At 40.1% G+C, this 16,478-nt stretch overlaps 1 protein-coding gene and 1 non-coding gene across 2 annotated transcripts in view; one reads left to right on the top strand and one right to left on the bottom strand.

Annotated features, from left to right (window-relative positions):
• The window catches only part of LOC124805747 (lactase-phlorizin hydrolase-like), a 56,734-nt gene that overhangs the window by 26,443 nt on the left and 13,813 nt on the right, over positions 1-16,478 (top strand). The window contains exon 4 of the mRNA XM_047266315.1: positions 11,433-11,601. Coding sequence (XP_047122271.1) covers positions 11,433-11,601 — 169 coding nt within the window. The remainder of the gene's footprint in view (positions 1-11,432; positions 11,602-16,478) is intronic.
• On the bottom strand, positions 3,249-3,323 carry Trnas-cga. Its single transcript has one exon. It is a non-coding gene; the product is annotated as a tRNA-Ser (tRNA).

The following is a 16,478-nucleotide window of genomic DNA, read 5'->3' as shown; positions in this document are numbered from 1 at the left end:
CTCTGATAAAGGTGTCACCATTGATGTAGCATCGCAGTTATAATGGCAATGATGCCGGGAAAGCTTATTCCTTAGAAAATGAAGGACATGTAAAAACATCTCCATCACCATCAACATACAAATAAACGATGATAATGTTATTTTATATTATATGTAAAGAAACGTTTCTGCTTGAGGTTTTGTATTTTCATTACATGAACGTGGTAGTGCCAAATATTGTTATAAAATCTGCTCTAAGTAATTAAAACCTAATCTATACGTCTATAGGTCACTAATGCAATTACATTCTTTCTTTATGTTCGTTTACAGTATTGTTTCATATGCCTGCTGTTACTGTTTCGAATATGTGTATTGACATTGCTTCATATGGAACATAGAGAATTTTTTTCTTTCATTATACTCAACTGTTTTGTAACTTGTATGGGATTTTTCTTACCAGTAAAATACTAGTATCTGCAGTCAGTTCTCTCTAGCGAAAACAAAGTTCCCTATGTTATGAACGCATTTTGTAGCGCATAAACAGCTTTTCATCATACTGTCCAATTTGTTAGAAACTACGTCTCATAACATTATTGACGCCCCACGAAAACAATAAAACGTATTAATATCGGTTTACGCAGATATACTCTCCTAACTGCTCTCCAATTGCAATATCATTATTGTCAAGGCAATTGGTACAGTGCGACTGATAATAAGATGATTGAAAATAGTAGTAACTGTAGCTGAATGAACTAGGCACAAGGGTTTCCAAACGCAATTTTCAGTTTTACTATTTAAAGTCCAAGAGCAGGCACAACCACACTGGAATACACTTTTAGCACTACTACCAAAATAAAAAATTAAAATTAATTGTTTTAATGAGTGACTGGAACATTGCATTGTATTCTACGACTGCTTGAATCACTTAGTAGAAGTCATTCAGCTCCAGTTCTATCTGAAATCGGTGTTCACTCTCCATCTTCTACAATTTCCCGCTTCTACATTTATTTTCGCGTTCACTCATTTTTCGACTTCTCCTGAAGCCTTTGTAAACCGCTCATAGAAGTGAAGGTAGTCCTTAAAATAACTTCCGAACGTTAAATCATCCTTTCTTTTCCTGAAAAATGCCATCATTTCAAATTCTTTCCTTACAGTCATTTTACCCTTTCCAGTCACTGTGGCACAGTGATATTCACTTGATGTTCAGTAATTTTCTACGGAATTGAAGAAAAGAAATGATGACCTCGGTATTTTCATCATGCAAATGTATAACATGTGATTTTTATAGCCAACGGCTCCCATCTTGCAGGTGACGATGTTCCATTGGGACTTACCGCAAGCTTTGCAGTACATAAGTGGCTGGCCGAATCCCATCCTCGCGGACTACTACTGGCGGAGTACGCCAGGGTGCTCTTTGACAACTTCGGTTACAGAGTGAGTTACTTTGTATACTGATATTTCCCTTATTCTTAATGATTCTTAGCACGAACAGTTTCACTATAACTAAGGTTTGTAGGGTTTTGTTCGACAGTAATGCGAAGTGAAAGACAATGACGTCTTCTCACTATCACAATATTTTCAACTATCGACGTAATTTGCGAAGCAACCTACTGTCCCATGTCTTTCACCAGTGAGAACCAACAGAAAGAGATTGTCAAGTGAAGATCAAATAAATTTTTTGTTTAAGTTGTCGGAAGGGAGAAACGTTTGTCATTAGATTCTGAAGAATGTTAGAGCTTCGCCTCACATCCAATAGGAAATTTTTGAGGAAGAACCCAAACTCGGAGTGGATATGGATGGGAAAAGAAATCGTTCGTGTCTTTTCTAACTAACCACCTATCCCTTAGCTTAGGGACCACATGGAAAACGTAAATCTCTATCTCAGGAGAGAGATTTTCCATAGTAGTTGACAGCTAAAGATTCCTCCAGGGATATTATGCTGTCAGAGTGTGATGGTAAGGGACAAGGACGTCCTTATTTTTCAAGTAAAGGATGAGTGTCTCGATATTACAAATTCTCTTATGATGCTGACAATCAAGCGAGATACAATAGCACTTGTATTTCCAGCATGAATAGTTCATGGGGAGATTTAACAGAGTTCCCGGAGAGTAACTGTGTCATGAATATTATGATGGCATACCACCGTTGCAAACCGAAGCAGACCCCAAACACCAGTTTTCAGTAAGTAGATTAGCTAACAGGTAATAAATTTATTGCAAATAATGGTAAAGAAAATATACTGTAAGTGAATAAAGTGAAATTTTGGAAACAGTAGTATAATTAGTATAATAGGCGCAGGAATTTACTGCAGAAACTATACACCAATGGCAGTCACTTTGATCACCGAGAAGAAAGTGTTAAAACGATGTTCATGTTGGTGATGCAATACAAGCATAAGTTTAAGAAACGATACCATGAGATAAGTTCCCCGCGTTGTTTGCTCTATCGCTTTCTTCCTCAGGCCTGGTGATACAGTTTAAAGCATGGGCATAGAAATCTCAAGGTCGCATGATTGAATCCCCGTGGGACAACGATTTTTTCTCACTCTGACTCTAAGCTAGTATTTGTGGTGTTACGTATCGATACCACACCACAGGCGTCCTAAGGTAGGCAACGGCGTTGTAAGTTTCCAATGGCGGTGACGCGCGTCTGGTGGACCAATGGTGCTCGCCACTGCGCCACCAGTGGCTGTGGACGAGAAGCGCCCTCTTCCGGCACAATACAGGACGGCCGGAGACAGTATCTCAGCCCACCTGCACTTGGAGTCTGCTTCGTATGACAGCACTGTTCGCACTTACTTCAGAGAGCCTTGTAGGTGTTGATGTTGTGCCGGCCGCGGTGGCCATGAGGTTCTAGGCGCTTCAGTCTGGAACCGCGTGACCGCTACGTTCGCAGGTTCGAATCCTGCCTCAGGCATGGATGTGTGTGGTTAGTTAGGTTTAAGTACTTCCTGGCAGATTAAAACTGTGTGCCCGACCGAGACTCGAACTCGGGACCTTTGCCTTTCGCGGGCAAGTGCTCTACCAACTGAGCTACCGAAGCACGACTCACGCCCGGTACTCACAGCTTTACTTCTGCCAGTACCTCGTCTCCTACCTTCCAAACTTTACTGAAGCTCTCCTGCGAACCTTGCAGAACTAGCACTCCTGAAAGAAAGGATGTTGCGGAGACATGGCTTAGCCACAGCCTGGGGGATGTTTCCAGAGTGAGATTTTCACTCTGCAGCGGAGTGTGCGCTTATGTGAAACTTCCTGGCAGATTAAAACTGTGTGCCCGACCGAGACTCGAACTCGGGACCTTTGCCTTTCGCGGGCAATTGCTCTACCAACTGAGCTACCGAAGCACGACTCACGCCCGGTACTCACAGCTTTACTTCTGCCAGTACCTCGCCTCCTACCTTCGAAACTTTACAGAAGCTCTCCTGCGAACCTTGCAGAACTAGCACTCCTGAAAGAAAGGATATTGCAGAGACATGGCTTAGCCACAGCCTGGGGGATGTTTCCAGAATGAGATTTTCACTCTGCAGCGGAGTGTGCGCTGATATGAAACTTCCTGGCAGATTAAAACTGTGTGCCCGACCGAGACTCGAACTCGGGATCTTTGCCTTTCGCGGGCAAGTGCTCTACCACATAATTGATTTGGCTCTTAAAAATATAAAATCTGCAGCAGACAAAAGGAGAAAACTACACGGTAAAGCAAATGCAAAGAAATTGTATATTGGTCAGAAAGTTCTCATTAAAGCTCATTCATTGTTACATAAGAAGAAACACTTGAGTCACAAATTCTTTCTAGTTTACAATGGACCTTACAGAATCCGACGTATACCACATGATAATTGCGTTGAAGTTGAAACTCTGCGTACTAGGAAGAGTAAAGGTTTACACCACATTTCACATGTAAAACCGTTTATTGAAAGATAATCTGCTTTTTAACTTTGTCTTTGCCATATAACTTTTCACTTTACATTACTAGTATGCTGTGTCAGACTTAAGAAACTGTTAACATACAACTATGTTTGAAGTTAAATATCCAGTCTAGAACCTAGGGAACATTTTTAAACAGAAATTACGAATACATTGTTATAGTGAACAGACGACACAGTGTTGTATTTGTACATTCTTGCTTGTTAGTTGCACGATTACGTAACGACTATAAGGCTCACATACTTAGAACATTTACCAGTACTGCTAATGAGATTTTAATGCAACATTTTAGTTTACTTGAAAATACATTCTGGGTTTAAAGTACTTTCTGTGAGATACCAGACGACACAGTGACAACTACACGGTTTTATCACGACGCTACTAATGAGTGAAAATTTACAATGTTGCTTTTGCAGTGTTTCTATCTGCACAGTTTTCTGTTTTATTCTGGAAAGTAAAACAGGTTTTAGTAGTAACTTTTGTAGTATAGCTACAATGAGACTGCCTTTTCCGTAGCACAACAATACGTTACAGTAAAGTACTTTCTTCATCACGGCAATAAGCGTAATAACTAAGACATTTATACGCAAAGCATTTCACTTTTGTGTATTATGAGGTAAGTACATTGACTTCTGCAGAACTTAGCTTTCGGAGGACGATAACTACGACACTTCCACACAGATTATGTTGCAACAAGACGCACATTTAGCGCTACAGTACACGTATTTGAGTGATTAATTTTGTACTTAAAACATTTATTTTTAAAGATTTTTTGAATTACAAAGAAAGTTTTCCGTGATACATTTCATTCCATTGCTGTAATCTGTAACACCTGAGGGTATAATTACATTAATCCTCAGGGGGGTACACGCTTACTTTGTGTACCATGCGTGTGGCAACCACAAGGAACCCTAGCTAATATGGTATTTGCTTATACAACTTTACACATCGGTACCATATTTCTCTAACACACAAATTACACAGCTATCTGATCATTTAACTGAGAGATAAACATTTTTTTACTACATCAGTGACACATGTTTACGCAATACACAGTTGGATAACTTCACACTTATGAAATTGTATTTTGTCTGTACTTTGTAAACTGTTCATATTTTTTTTTTGGAACCATTGTGATACTATGAGAGCTTTGAATGATGTATTTGGTAAGGGAGCATGATTTTAAAGTACGTTTGAGGTAGATGACACTATTGAAATGAGCAGAGAATTTATTTCAGGTTTTGACATTAATGCAGAAAGCTACGACGTTTTTGAGATTTGACTGAGGTGTTATGATGTTATTATTACGACGACGATGTGTACTATGCTGTTGAGATATGTTTATGATCAATAAGATGATGCTACCGTATATGAGGAATAAGAAGTATGTTGGAAACCAAGAATCGTAGTTTAAGAGTTATGAAATGTGCGTAAATGCGTAAATGTATCACAATGCCGGCGAAAATTTTTTTTTTGGACACTGTTATATTCATAGGATTTTGTTTCTACACACTTGTGACGTAAATTTTCGACCTGTGAAATTTTCATATGAGACTGTCACTGTAGCGGAAACTGGTGTCGTAAATATTTCCGTAAGAAAGTTAAGTGACCACCTGCACGTAATGCATCGCAGGCACCCACCTGGGCGACAGCCGCCCGAAAAAAAGCCATTAGCCTTTCAGCGGCACAGGTAGAAAAAAAAAGGGAGGCCATTATCCTGGCTATTGACGTTCCTTTGTAGAAAGCATCGCAAATATTACACGCTCATTACCTGAAAACATATGGTTACTCGTACTTTGTGCTAATTACTGAAATGCTTATGAATTGATGGGAAATATTCGTACATCTGCACACCTGATTATGACAAGTGTCTTTCTACGAGAGTTGAGAGCTACTGACTTACGAAATGCCACATGACTATTGAATGATATTTTTATGCTTTGGTTGGCGTAATTGCTTATTTCATTTGACATCTGTTTTCCAGCTGTGTTGCAGCATTGGTTTCATAAAAATAAAATTAAATGCATTTGCTAATGTGAACACTTTCTGTCAACAGATCTGTTAAATAATAATTTTGTGATCCACATTCTTCAAAAAAGGAGCACTTGGAAAGGAAAGAACAATAAGAAGGGACTAGTAACAGTAACTGCATACATAATATTCTTTTCAAGTACATGGTAATATTTCTTTTACAATAAGTTGTTGTGGTGCACCACTTTAATTACTTAGACATTAAGATGTGATTATACATTTCTCTTATCTGCATTGTTATCTTTAGTGTACTATTTTTTCTGCTTGAGATATGTCATGTTTAGATATAAGCTGCTGTTTGCCAGGCATAGTGCTACTGAACTTTAATTTGTGTTACTCTGCTAAGCCAGATTTATTTTTTTGTTTGCAGCGCATTGCCTCATATTAGTTGTAATGTTGAATTGCTTGGTAATTTAGATTTACTGTAGCTTGCTTTGCGATTTTCCATTTTTTTATTGCTGTTTGTATTAATTGTTTTATATGCTGCTGCATTGCCTCGTCCCTTAGTTTAGCATCTAAGCTCAGTAGATTTAAGTTAGCTTAAGAGGGGGTAGACTATATAAGAAACTGACTATGGAGAATAGGTAAAGAATGCATTGCGAAGTTATGAAAAAGATTTGGGCCCAAATGAGTATTGTACAATCACAAATAATTATTTTGAAAGAAATATGAACAGAATACAGAAAGCAGGCTTAGATAGGACTTTTTGGGAATAATGATGAACAAAGGGAGATCTCCATGCAAAATACTGCAGTAAAACAAACCCTGTCCTTTCCCTTTTGTGTTATCCCACTATATGTTTGTGTACCCTTGTGTATTTGTTTTCTTCCTGTCTCTGTGTACTGTTTCATAGAATTTTTTCTTCTTTTAATATTAAGCTACATTCACTATGATGAGGAATACTGTTATCCTCAAATATAATTGGCATTAATAATATGTTATTTACTTTGTAAAGATGTTTAGGCATTCTTTATTCTGTTTTGTGTTAATGCTCATGTGTGAAGTTGATGTTTCGAAAGTTATTCTGATCTTTTATGTATGTACTCATGTCATAATTCCTGTAACACTGACGTATATGTCCGTTTCTATTCTTTTGTAACGCCTGTTTTACTACAAATGTTATCTGTATTGTTATGTTCTTTAATGATGTATTTTGTACCTTTGTAATTGTATTCTCATGTTATAAAATTGTAATTGACACCAGTTCATCTTATTATTAACTTGTAAGTTACATTTCACTGCACACGTTTCTGTTGGTCATAGTATATGGACAATATGTGAGAAGTAGGGACTGTTAGTGTTTGCACATGTGTTAATAATTCAGCAAGGGACTGGATAACAGCATTGTTGGTTCTAAGGACAGTTCCGAAAACTTTGTGAGTGCACAAGTGGTGGTTTATGGACTTGCTGTATTATCCGCAAGACTCTTCAGTGGTGGTTGTGCACCTGCACAGTCACAACAGATGGCTGCTGGCCATTTCTACAAGGACTACAGTGGGTCTACACCTTTGCTGACTCACCAGTACCATTATTTCTACAAGGACTGCAGTGGGTCTGCACCTCTGGTGGCCCACCAATTCCGTTATCTCTACAAGGACTACAGTGGGTCTGCATCTTTGATGGCCCACCAATACCATTATTTCTACTAGGACTACAGTGGGTCTACACCTTTGCTGACTCGCCAGTACCATTATTTCTGCAAGGACTGCAGTGGGTCTGCGACTCTGATGGCCCACTAATACCGTAATCTCTACCAGGACTGCAGTAGGTCTACTCTGTGATGACCTACCTACCAATGTTCTTCAAAACGTCGAATGACTCTGCTGTGGGTTTGCTATGTTGTGGCCCATTACCTGTCAGCATGTCAAGAGTCAGCACTGTCTTTCTGATGGAAGGACACTACTTCTTCAAGACTGCATGGAAATCCACTACTTCTGTGTGCATTCTCTTTTACTGTTCAGACTTTGAAAAAAAAGGAAAAACACTGTAATTTTACTGTGATGAATCAGGACTGTCTTTAAAGACTGTGAGAAAATTTTAGCTTTTGACCAACATTGTATCAATAAGTGTGTGCATTCGATTTCTTTGTTATTGTAATTATGAAAAAATTTTTTCAAATCTGTATTGGCCACTGCCCAATCCAATTTGTAAAATTTTTTGTGGGGAGCATGGGGGCTATGTAAGTAGGCTGTTTAGGTTTTTTTTTATTGGTAACGCCACCTCTGTATGAAAAATCACTGGCTGTGCTGTGTGCAGTCTGTGGGTAGTTTGCATTGTTGTCTGCCATTGTAGTGTTGGGCAGCGGCAGTTGGAGGTGAGCCGCCAGCAGTGGTGGATGTGGGGAGAGAGATGGCGGAGTTTTGAAATTTGTCATGAACTGCTATATTTATATATGATGATATCAAGGTAAATACATTGTTTGTTCTCTATTAATATCTTTCATTTGCTAACTATCCCTATCAGTAGTTAGTGCCTTCCGTAGTTTGACTCTTTTATTTAGCTGGCAGAAGTGGCACTCGCTGTATTGCAGTAGCTTGAGCAGCGAAGATTTTTGTGAGGTAAGTGATTTGTGAAAGGTATAGTTTAATGTTAGTCAGGGCCATTCTTTTGTAGGGATTCTTGAAAGTCAGATTGCATTGCGCTAAAAATATTGTGTGTCAGGTTAAGCACAGTCGTGTATAATTTGTTAAAAAGGGGATGTTTCAATTGATGTTGTAATACCTGGACTTATTTCATACAGCACTGTTTGTTATGAGTCTTTGTAAGCTTGGAGAAATATAAGTTAAATATCTGTATACTGTGTTAACTTAGTCTCTAATTATTTCTGCTCCTTCCAGCTTTCAAAAAAATGGTTCAAATGGCTCTGAGCACTGTGAGACTTAACATCTATGGTCATCAGTCCCCTAGAACGTAGAACTACTTAAAGCTAACTAACCTAAGGAAATCACACACATCAATGCCCGAGGCAGGATTCGAACCTTCGACCGTAGCAGTCCCGCGGTTCCAGAGTGAAGCGCCTAGAACCGCACGGCCACACCGGCCGGCTCCAGCTTACCTACGACAAAAGTTGCCATACCACTCTGCAGCCAATCTCTCCTTAACGTAGTGTACAAAGTCGTACACAACATTATTCACCTCTCCGTGATGGAGAAACCATACATGGCTCTGATTCCACTTTCTGTAGGTCCCCTTTCCGCAGCTATATAACGGACATAGGTTAAGAATATGCAGGTTGCAGAAATGTCTTCCAACTGAGAGCTATACATGAGGGCATTGAGCTACACTAAACGATTATTATTATTATTACTACCAATGCTCCTATATATGAATGAAAATCAGACAACCTTATTCACCAAACTGTCTGCTTGCTGTTGTTAAACAAGATCATAGCTTTTTAAAGGAAGAGGGGTGGGAGTCGCAGTTTCGCAGTACTTCACTATTTGGTGACTGCTCACAATCGTTAGCATAAATAATATTCTAGTACTTTCCGCTAGTGCAAACAGACTTCAGTAATGAATAGAAGAACTTACTATGGCAATTTTGAGAGTAGGATTGAAAATCAGCTATGTAATGTTGCAAGTAATCTGTAATCAATAGATTAAAACCAAATAACGCAGAGCCAGGTGACGTTTATTTCTGTATAGGACAATTGGTGACACGTGCTCCACGAAGAGTAAATGGAATAGACTCAAGACTGAAATTAGCCTCGGTTTCTCTTTTCTTCTCCGTTTCATTATTACGCTTCTGACTCGAAATCGGGGCCTTTGCCTTTCGCGGGCAAGTGCTCCACCAACTGAGCTACCCAAGCACGACTCACGACCTGTCCTCACAGCTTTAATTCCGCCAGTACCTCGTCTCCTACCTTCCAAACTTCACAGAAGCTCTTCTGTAAACCTTGCAGGACTAGCACTCCTGGAAGAAAGGATATTGCGGAGACATGGCTTAGCCACAGCCTCGCGGATGTTTCCAGAATGAGATTCTCACTCTGTAGCGGAGTGTGCGCTGATATGAAACTTCCTGGCAGATTAAAACAGTGTGCCTGACCGAGACTCGAACTCGGGCCTTTGACATTTGCGGGCAAATGGTCTACCTCTTCGGAAGCTAGGAGACGAGGTACTGGCGGAATTAAAGCATTGAGGACGGGTCGTGAGTCGTGCTTGTGTAGCTCAGGTGGTAGATCACTTGCCCGCGGAAGGCAAAGGTCCTGATTTCGAGTCTCGGTCCGGCACACAGTTTTAATCAGCCAAGAAGTTTCATATCAGCGGAAACTCCGCTGCAAAGTGAAAATCTCATTCTGAGGATAATTCAAATTCAGTGCTTATTACGAGTTCTGAATTACGACTGTGAGAAATGACCTAAGGAAACCATTGCAAAACTGAATGTCACTAAGTGACAAATGGAGAGATGCTTGTCGTGAATTACTGGGACTAACAGGAACACAAACAAAGGAACATGGAGCAACTGGGGTGGCAGCCATATTTATACCGTAGTGAAAATGAGATGGTCGTAACATTTAGGGTAACAAATCGATGTTAGATCGACCTACAAAGATCACTGCTGGATTCAAAGAGGGAATATCAAGAAGACGACCCAAAGAAGCAACACCAGAACCAATAGGAAACGTTAAGGCAATAAAACCAGTTGTTTACTGATGAATTACGATTACGACGGTAAATGAAGTTAAAAAACAATTTGAGCGTTGTACTTCCGAAATTCTAGACTAGACGAGATGAAACCTAGTGCGACGCAGTCTGCCGGCCGCTGTGACCGAGCGGTTCTAGGCGCTTCAGTCCGGAACCGTGCGCCTGCTGCGGTCGCCAGTTCGAATCCTGCCTCCGGCACTGGTGTGTGTGATGTCCTTAGGTTAGTTAGGTTTAAGAAGTTCTAAGTCTAGGGGACTTTTGACCTCAGATATTAAGTCCCATAGTGCTCGAGACCATTTTTTTTCAGACGCAGTTGCGTCTCTTTGCTTGACTATTTATTAGAATCTTTGAATATCGTGAATCATCAAGTACACATTTTGAACTAGACTTTAATTGTGCCCTGATTACCTGAATACTCCTTCTCACGGTGCCGTACTGCAGTTACATATTTCTCGAGGACGTGATGTTTGAAAAGTTCAAATCTTTTTGTTAGCAATGCGTGTCTTTCTCCTGACATTGTCATTCGCCAGATGTCTCGTTAACAAACAACACTTAAGGACACTGTAACGGTTCAAACTTCTGTTCAATTACAAGCCATTCTCAAGTGAAATAGGGGCCAAATGCATTTCATAATGTAGTTCTCCAAGCGAGCACAGACGCATGCAAGGTTTAAATTTAAAATAGAATGGCTACTGAATACGGTAATAATGCTCACAGTCGAAACTATTGTCACGAAGAATAGATCCCAGAAAGTTAATACGAAGTGAGAGGGTTTATTATCCAGCCACATTTTCTCAGAGAGCCCTGTAAAACCACCAGCATCTGACAGCACAGTGGGAAAACGTTCCTTTCGCAGGTGAAACTGTGGACGACGTTCAACGAGCCCATCTCATTTACTGGCGGCGGCCAGGCCCCGTCACAGAACGCTTCTGGTATCGGGGACTACCTGGCTTCGCACACCGTCATCAGGGCGCACGCCATGGTCTACCGCCTCTATGACGAGCAGTACCGCTCCACGCAGAACGGTGAGTCCAGACTTTGCACTGAAACCCACTTAAATATAGTCAGCTATCAAGAACTACAAGGCAAGTTTAAATAGTTTGGAGAAAGTTATTATCATATGAGCGGAAAAAAGAAAACAAACATCTACATCATTAGGTCTAGTTTATGTCCCAGTCTGGAGTCTGTGGTGGAGGTCACTTTACGCAGTACGTGAATAGTTTCGATTAAAACAGTGACATGTGGATTTTTATCACGAAAATCTTTCAAAAATTGAATGACACGGAACAGTCTTGTGCGAAGGATGATCCATTGTAATGAAAAATAAATAGAGGTTGGCCTCGATATTCAGTGAGGTGAATGGATTGTATTAGAACTAAGGAAATTCTTTGATGGGTTTCTAATTACAACAAAGGATGTACCAAAGAAGTAATGGAACATGCAGGACCAAAGCACAGCTAAAAACTTACTTTACGGACCAAAGTCTGGAGATAGCTTTAATCAGAACAGGTTATCTTAAGGCTTATCATAACGACGATAAGTCCCTAATGTATTATCCAACCTACCATTAATTTAGTGTATGTAATAAAGAAATGTGTTTCTGTTTTCATCAGTAGTCTTGATGATTTTATGGAGAAATCTCTTACTCATATCTAATTCTAACAACTTGTCACTTTGTAATGAAATGAGGATACCCCAGTTTTCGTGACGACGGATACCTCCTAGAACATCGAGTCACTGTAAGATCGTATGTAATGAATGCACTTAATTTGAGCATTGTTTACAAAAACAAGCCATAATATTCGCACTAAATAACTAATAAACTAACATGAATCATTTTATAAGGGGAAAAAGTATGCCCCTGTGTCACTTCCATTATGTCGCTTTTATTATTGAAAGTCACGTCCTCTACTAAGAGGCGATCTTAAAAAATATAGTGTACTAAGACGACATACCACTTTCGCCACATAAACCTACATGAGCAGCAGTAACATGCAAATCAAATGGGTTCAACTACGGCTTTGGGAGGCTACAATCCGAAAGAACCGAAGTTTCATAACTGAAGTTTCTGATATAGTCTAACTGTCAAATCAGACCTACCCGCAGTGTTTGAAACTTCCACCAATAAAAATAACTGGCTGTTTTCTAATTGGCAAGAGCACAGACTTTTAATGGTGGACGTTACAGCGAACCTGTACTCATTAAATGCAACACAAACATTCGCAAATTTCGCTAATGTTCAAATGTGCGTAAATTCCTAAGGGACCAAACTACTCAGCTCATGTCCCTAGACTTACACACTATTTAAACTAACTTAAACTAACCTTTGCTAAGTACAACGCACACACCCATGCCCGAGGGAGGACTCGAACCTCCGTCGGAGGGGCCTCGCAGTTAGTGACATGACGCCTCAATTTCACTAATAAATTTACTAAAACACTCACTGTAAGAAAACATACCACAAAAGGGGTATTAAAACATATATCATGACAAAAATAGACAAAAATTGTGTATGCCCGTTAATAGCACGGAAACGTGTGACATTCGATCATCCAAATCAGAGAAGAAATTCAAACTATAAAATATATCGCTGTATATACAAAACTAAGAAGATTTTTTAATTGTTATATTTTGAAATAAGGTCATGTAAACTGACTGTAACACATATTTCTAGACGTAAAACTTGAATACTGGGCCTAAGAATTATTGCTCGACCATTCAACTTAGTCAATGTTAAAGCGCATTTATTACAAAATCAAGATTCATTCAATCCATTAATATATAATTCGATTCAGAAATGAAAATTGAGCTGTTCGTAAATTTTGGTTGAGCGAGAGCACTCTGAGTTTCCAAAGTTATGAGCGTCGAACGATTCCTTACAAAGCTATCTGTGGCTAGATGGTGGAGGCGATGGTCTGCCCACAATTATCAAAGTGCAAACGCTATATTCCTCGAGATGTGAGTCAAATTAGTTAGACGTATGCAGGGTTTCTACGTCTGCTTTCTAGGATATTTCCACCCTGGGAGCAATCACTAACGTCGCTCCATTTACGCGGAATGTATTTCCATTGCATAAAACTGTTACTTTGGTCACTCTTACATATTTTGTGCATATACGTTCACATCAACATGGATAATAATGTACAGAAGTCATCAGTTTGGTTTTTCGACTTTGTCACACAGCTACCTTAGTAACGATGATGCGTTTGCCACCCACACTCCGTCACAATATTTACTCTCCGACTATCGACTACATCTCTTTCTCATATTAGTTTTAGGTACATATTGTATTTGTTGTGCTATGAAGATTTAACTGAAAAGCAAACGCCTTACATTCGCAAATTTCACTAATGTTCAAATGAGTGTGAATTACAGTGGATAGTTGGTTGGGTTGTGTTGTTTTGGAGGAGGAGACCAGACAGCGAGGTCATCGGTCTCATCTGATTAGGAAATGACGAGGAAGGAAGGCGGCCGTGCCCTTTCAAAGGAACCATCCCGGAATTTGCCTGGGGCGATTTAGGGAAATCACGGAAAACCTAAATCAGGATGGCCGGACGCGGAATTGAACCGTCGTCCTTCCGAATGCGAGTCCAGTGTAAAATTAACTTAGTAATGATAGTAAACATGTAGGTCTGCAAGCTTTTCAAGCCATTGTCCCTGAAGTTAAAATCTAGTTCGCTCACATCGTAATTCTTCCAAACGATCGACTTTCAAACAACTTGTCTCGAATCTTCTTCAGGATAGTAGTGTTCACAGTTGATTTAACAATCAGTCAAATGTGGACGCCACAAGATCCTGAAGAAGATTCCAGCAGAGAGGTCCAAACATCGATCGTTTAGAAGAAACATGACGCTTCCCAGCAACCTAGGAGATTTTATCTTCAATAATAAATACGTAGCCTAGCAACTGCTAAATAACACATAAACTGACAATGATTACGCTAGTGTGATTCCATGCCACTGGTGACACTGTGGACGCGTGAGGCTACAAAGTATGTACATAAGTGGAGCATAGACGAATGGGGAATTAGTCTATCGAAGATACGGGTCGAAATTGAGGAAATCCACTGAACATTAGTGACTTTGACAAGGAGCAGATTGTTGCGGCTCATCATCTGGGAACGACCAGTGTCCGGATACGACCTCTTTTCAGGCGAATAGTTGCTCGAAACTTTCATCGCATCGTGGAAGCAGGCCTATGGAGGCACTTTTGTGGTCTAGGGGCTTGCATTGAACCAGTAATAGTAATCGAAGAAACCATGACAGCTGTGGACTACGCGAACAATATTATGGACCAACTGCATCCATTCATGCGAGATGCTTCCGCTGACTGCGATGACATCTTCCAGCAGGCTAACTTTCCGTGTCAAAATCGTGCTATCGTGGTTTGTAGTGCATCATGGTGAACTGACGTTCATATCTCGTCCACTAAATTAGACTGATATGAACGCATTGGTGGAACGCATCAGGGATGCTATAGGGCACCGTTTCCATGCCTACAAACGCATGTTATACGAACTACGTGACCTGTACGTAGATACCACCGGGCACCTACCAAGAACTTGGCGAATTCATGCCATGTTATTGACAATAAGCACTGAGAATGTTGCGCACCCGTTATCAAACGTGTGAAATATATACCATTACACGTTTCAGGACTACGTACTATCTTTATCAAGCGCTAAGAGTTCTTGAGCCCACTCGAAGCGTAAATGGTTGCGAAAGCATACTTGACCGTTAAGCAACAAATAATCCTGGACAAATAGTGAGTATTTTGACGAATACTGGCATTAGCTACCACAAGGCAGTTGCTGCTAGGCTGAATACCGTAACACCTACAAACACCAAAAAGAAACCCAAAGTATATCTATTTTAAAATGCTGATAAAAATGCTCTTAACGCCTTTTTAAGAGACAGTCTTAACTCCTTCCGATCTGATCATTTAGTTGTAGAAAAGTTGTGGAATGTTTTCAAAGAGATAGTGTAGACAGCAGTTTAGAGGTATATACTACATAAATTAATAGGTGATGGTACTGATCGCCCATGGTACACAAAACGGGTTAGATTGTTGTTGCACAAACAACGAAAAAAGCATGCCAAAATTAAAAGAACGCAAAATCCCCACGGTTGGAAAAGTTTCCAGAAGGTAGAAATACAGCGCGTACTGCAATGCGAGATGCTTTTAATAATTTCCACAACGAAATTCTGTCTCGAAATCTGGCAGAAAGCGAAAAGAGATTCTGGTCATACAAAAAGCACACCAGTGGCAAGACGCAATCAATACCTCCACTGCGCGATAACAACGGTGAAGTCACTGATGACAGTGCCACTAAAGCAGAGTTATTAAACACGGTTTTCCGAAACTCCTTCACCAAAGAAGACGAAGTAAATGTTTCCGAATTCCAATCGCCGGCCGGAGTGGCCGGGGGGTTCTAGGCGCTAGAGTCTGGAACCGCGCGACCGCTACGGTCGCAGGTTCGAATCTTGCCTCGGACATGGATGTGTGTGATGTCCTTAGGTTAGTTAGGTTTAAGTAGTTCTAAGTTCTCGGGGACTGATGACCTCAGAAGTTAAGTCCCATAATGTTCAGAGCCATTTTTGAATTCCAATCAAGAACAACTATCAAGATGAGAAACATAGAAGTAGATATCATCGGTGTGACAAAGCAGCTTAAATGACGTAATAAAGGCAAGGCCTCAGGTTCCTCTCAGAGTATACTGATAAAATAGCTCCATATTTAGCAGTTATATACAACCACTCGCTCATAGAAAGATCCGTACCTAAAGATTGGAAAATTGCTCAAGTCACACCAATGCCCAAAAAGGGAAGTAGGAGTAATTCGCTAAATTACATGCCTATATCACTAACGTCGATTTGCAGAAGGGTTTTGGAACATATACTGT

Source organism: Schistocerca piceifrons, chromosome 7 (assembly GCF_021461385.2).
Source record: "Schistocerca piceifrons isolate TAMUIC-IGC-003096 chromosome 7, iqSchPice1.1, whole genome shotgun sequence".
Classification (NCBI taxonomy): Eukaryota; Metazoa; Arthropoda; class Insecta; order Orthoptera; family Acrididae; genus Schistocerca; species Schistocerca piceifrons.
The sequence above is the reverse complement of the archived record's forward strand: the minus strand, read 5'-3'. Positions and strand labels throughout refer to the sequence as shown.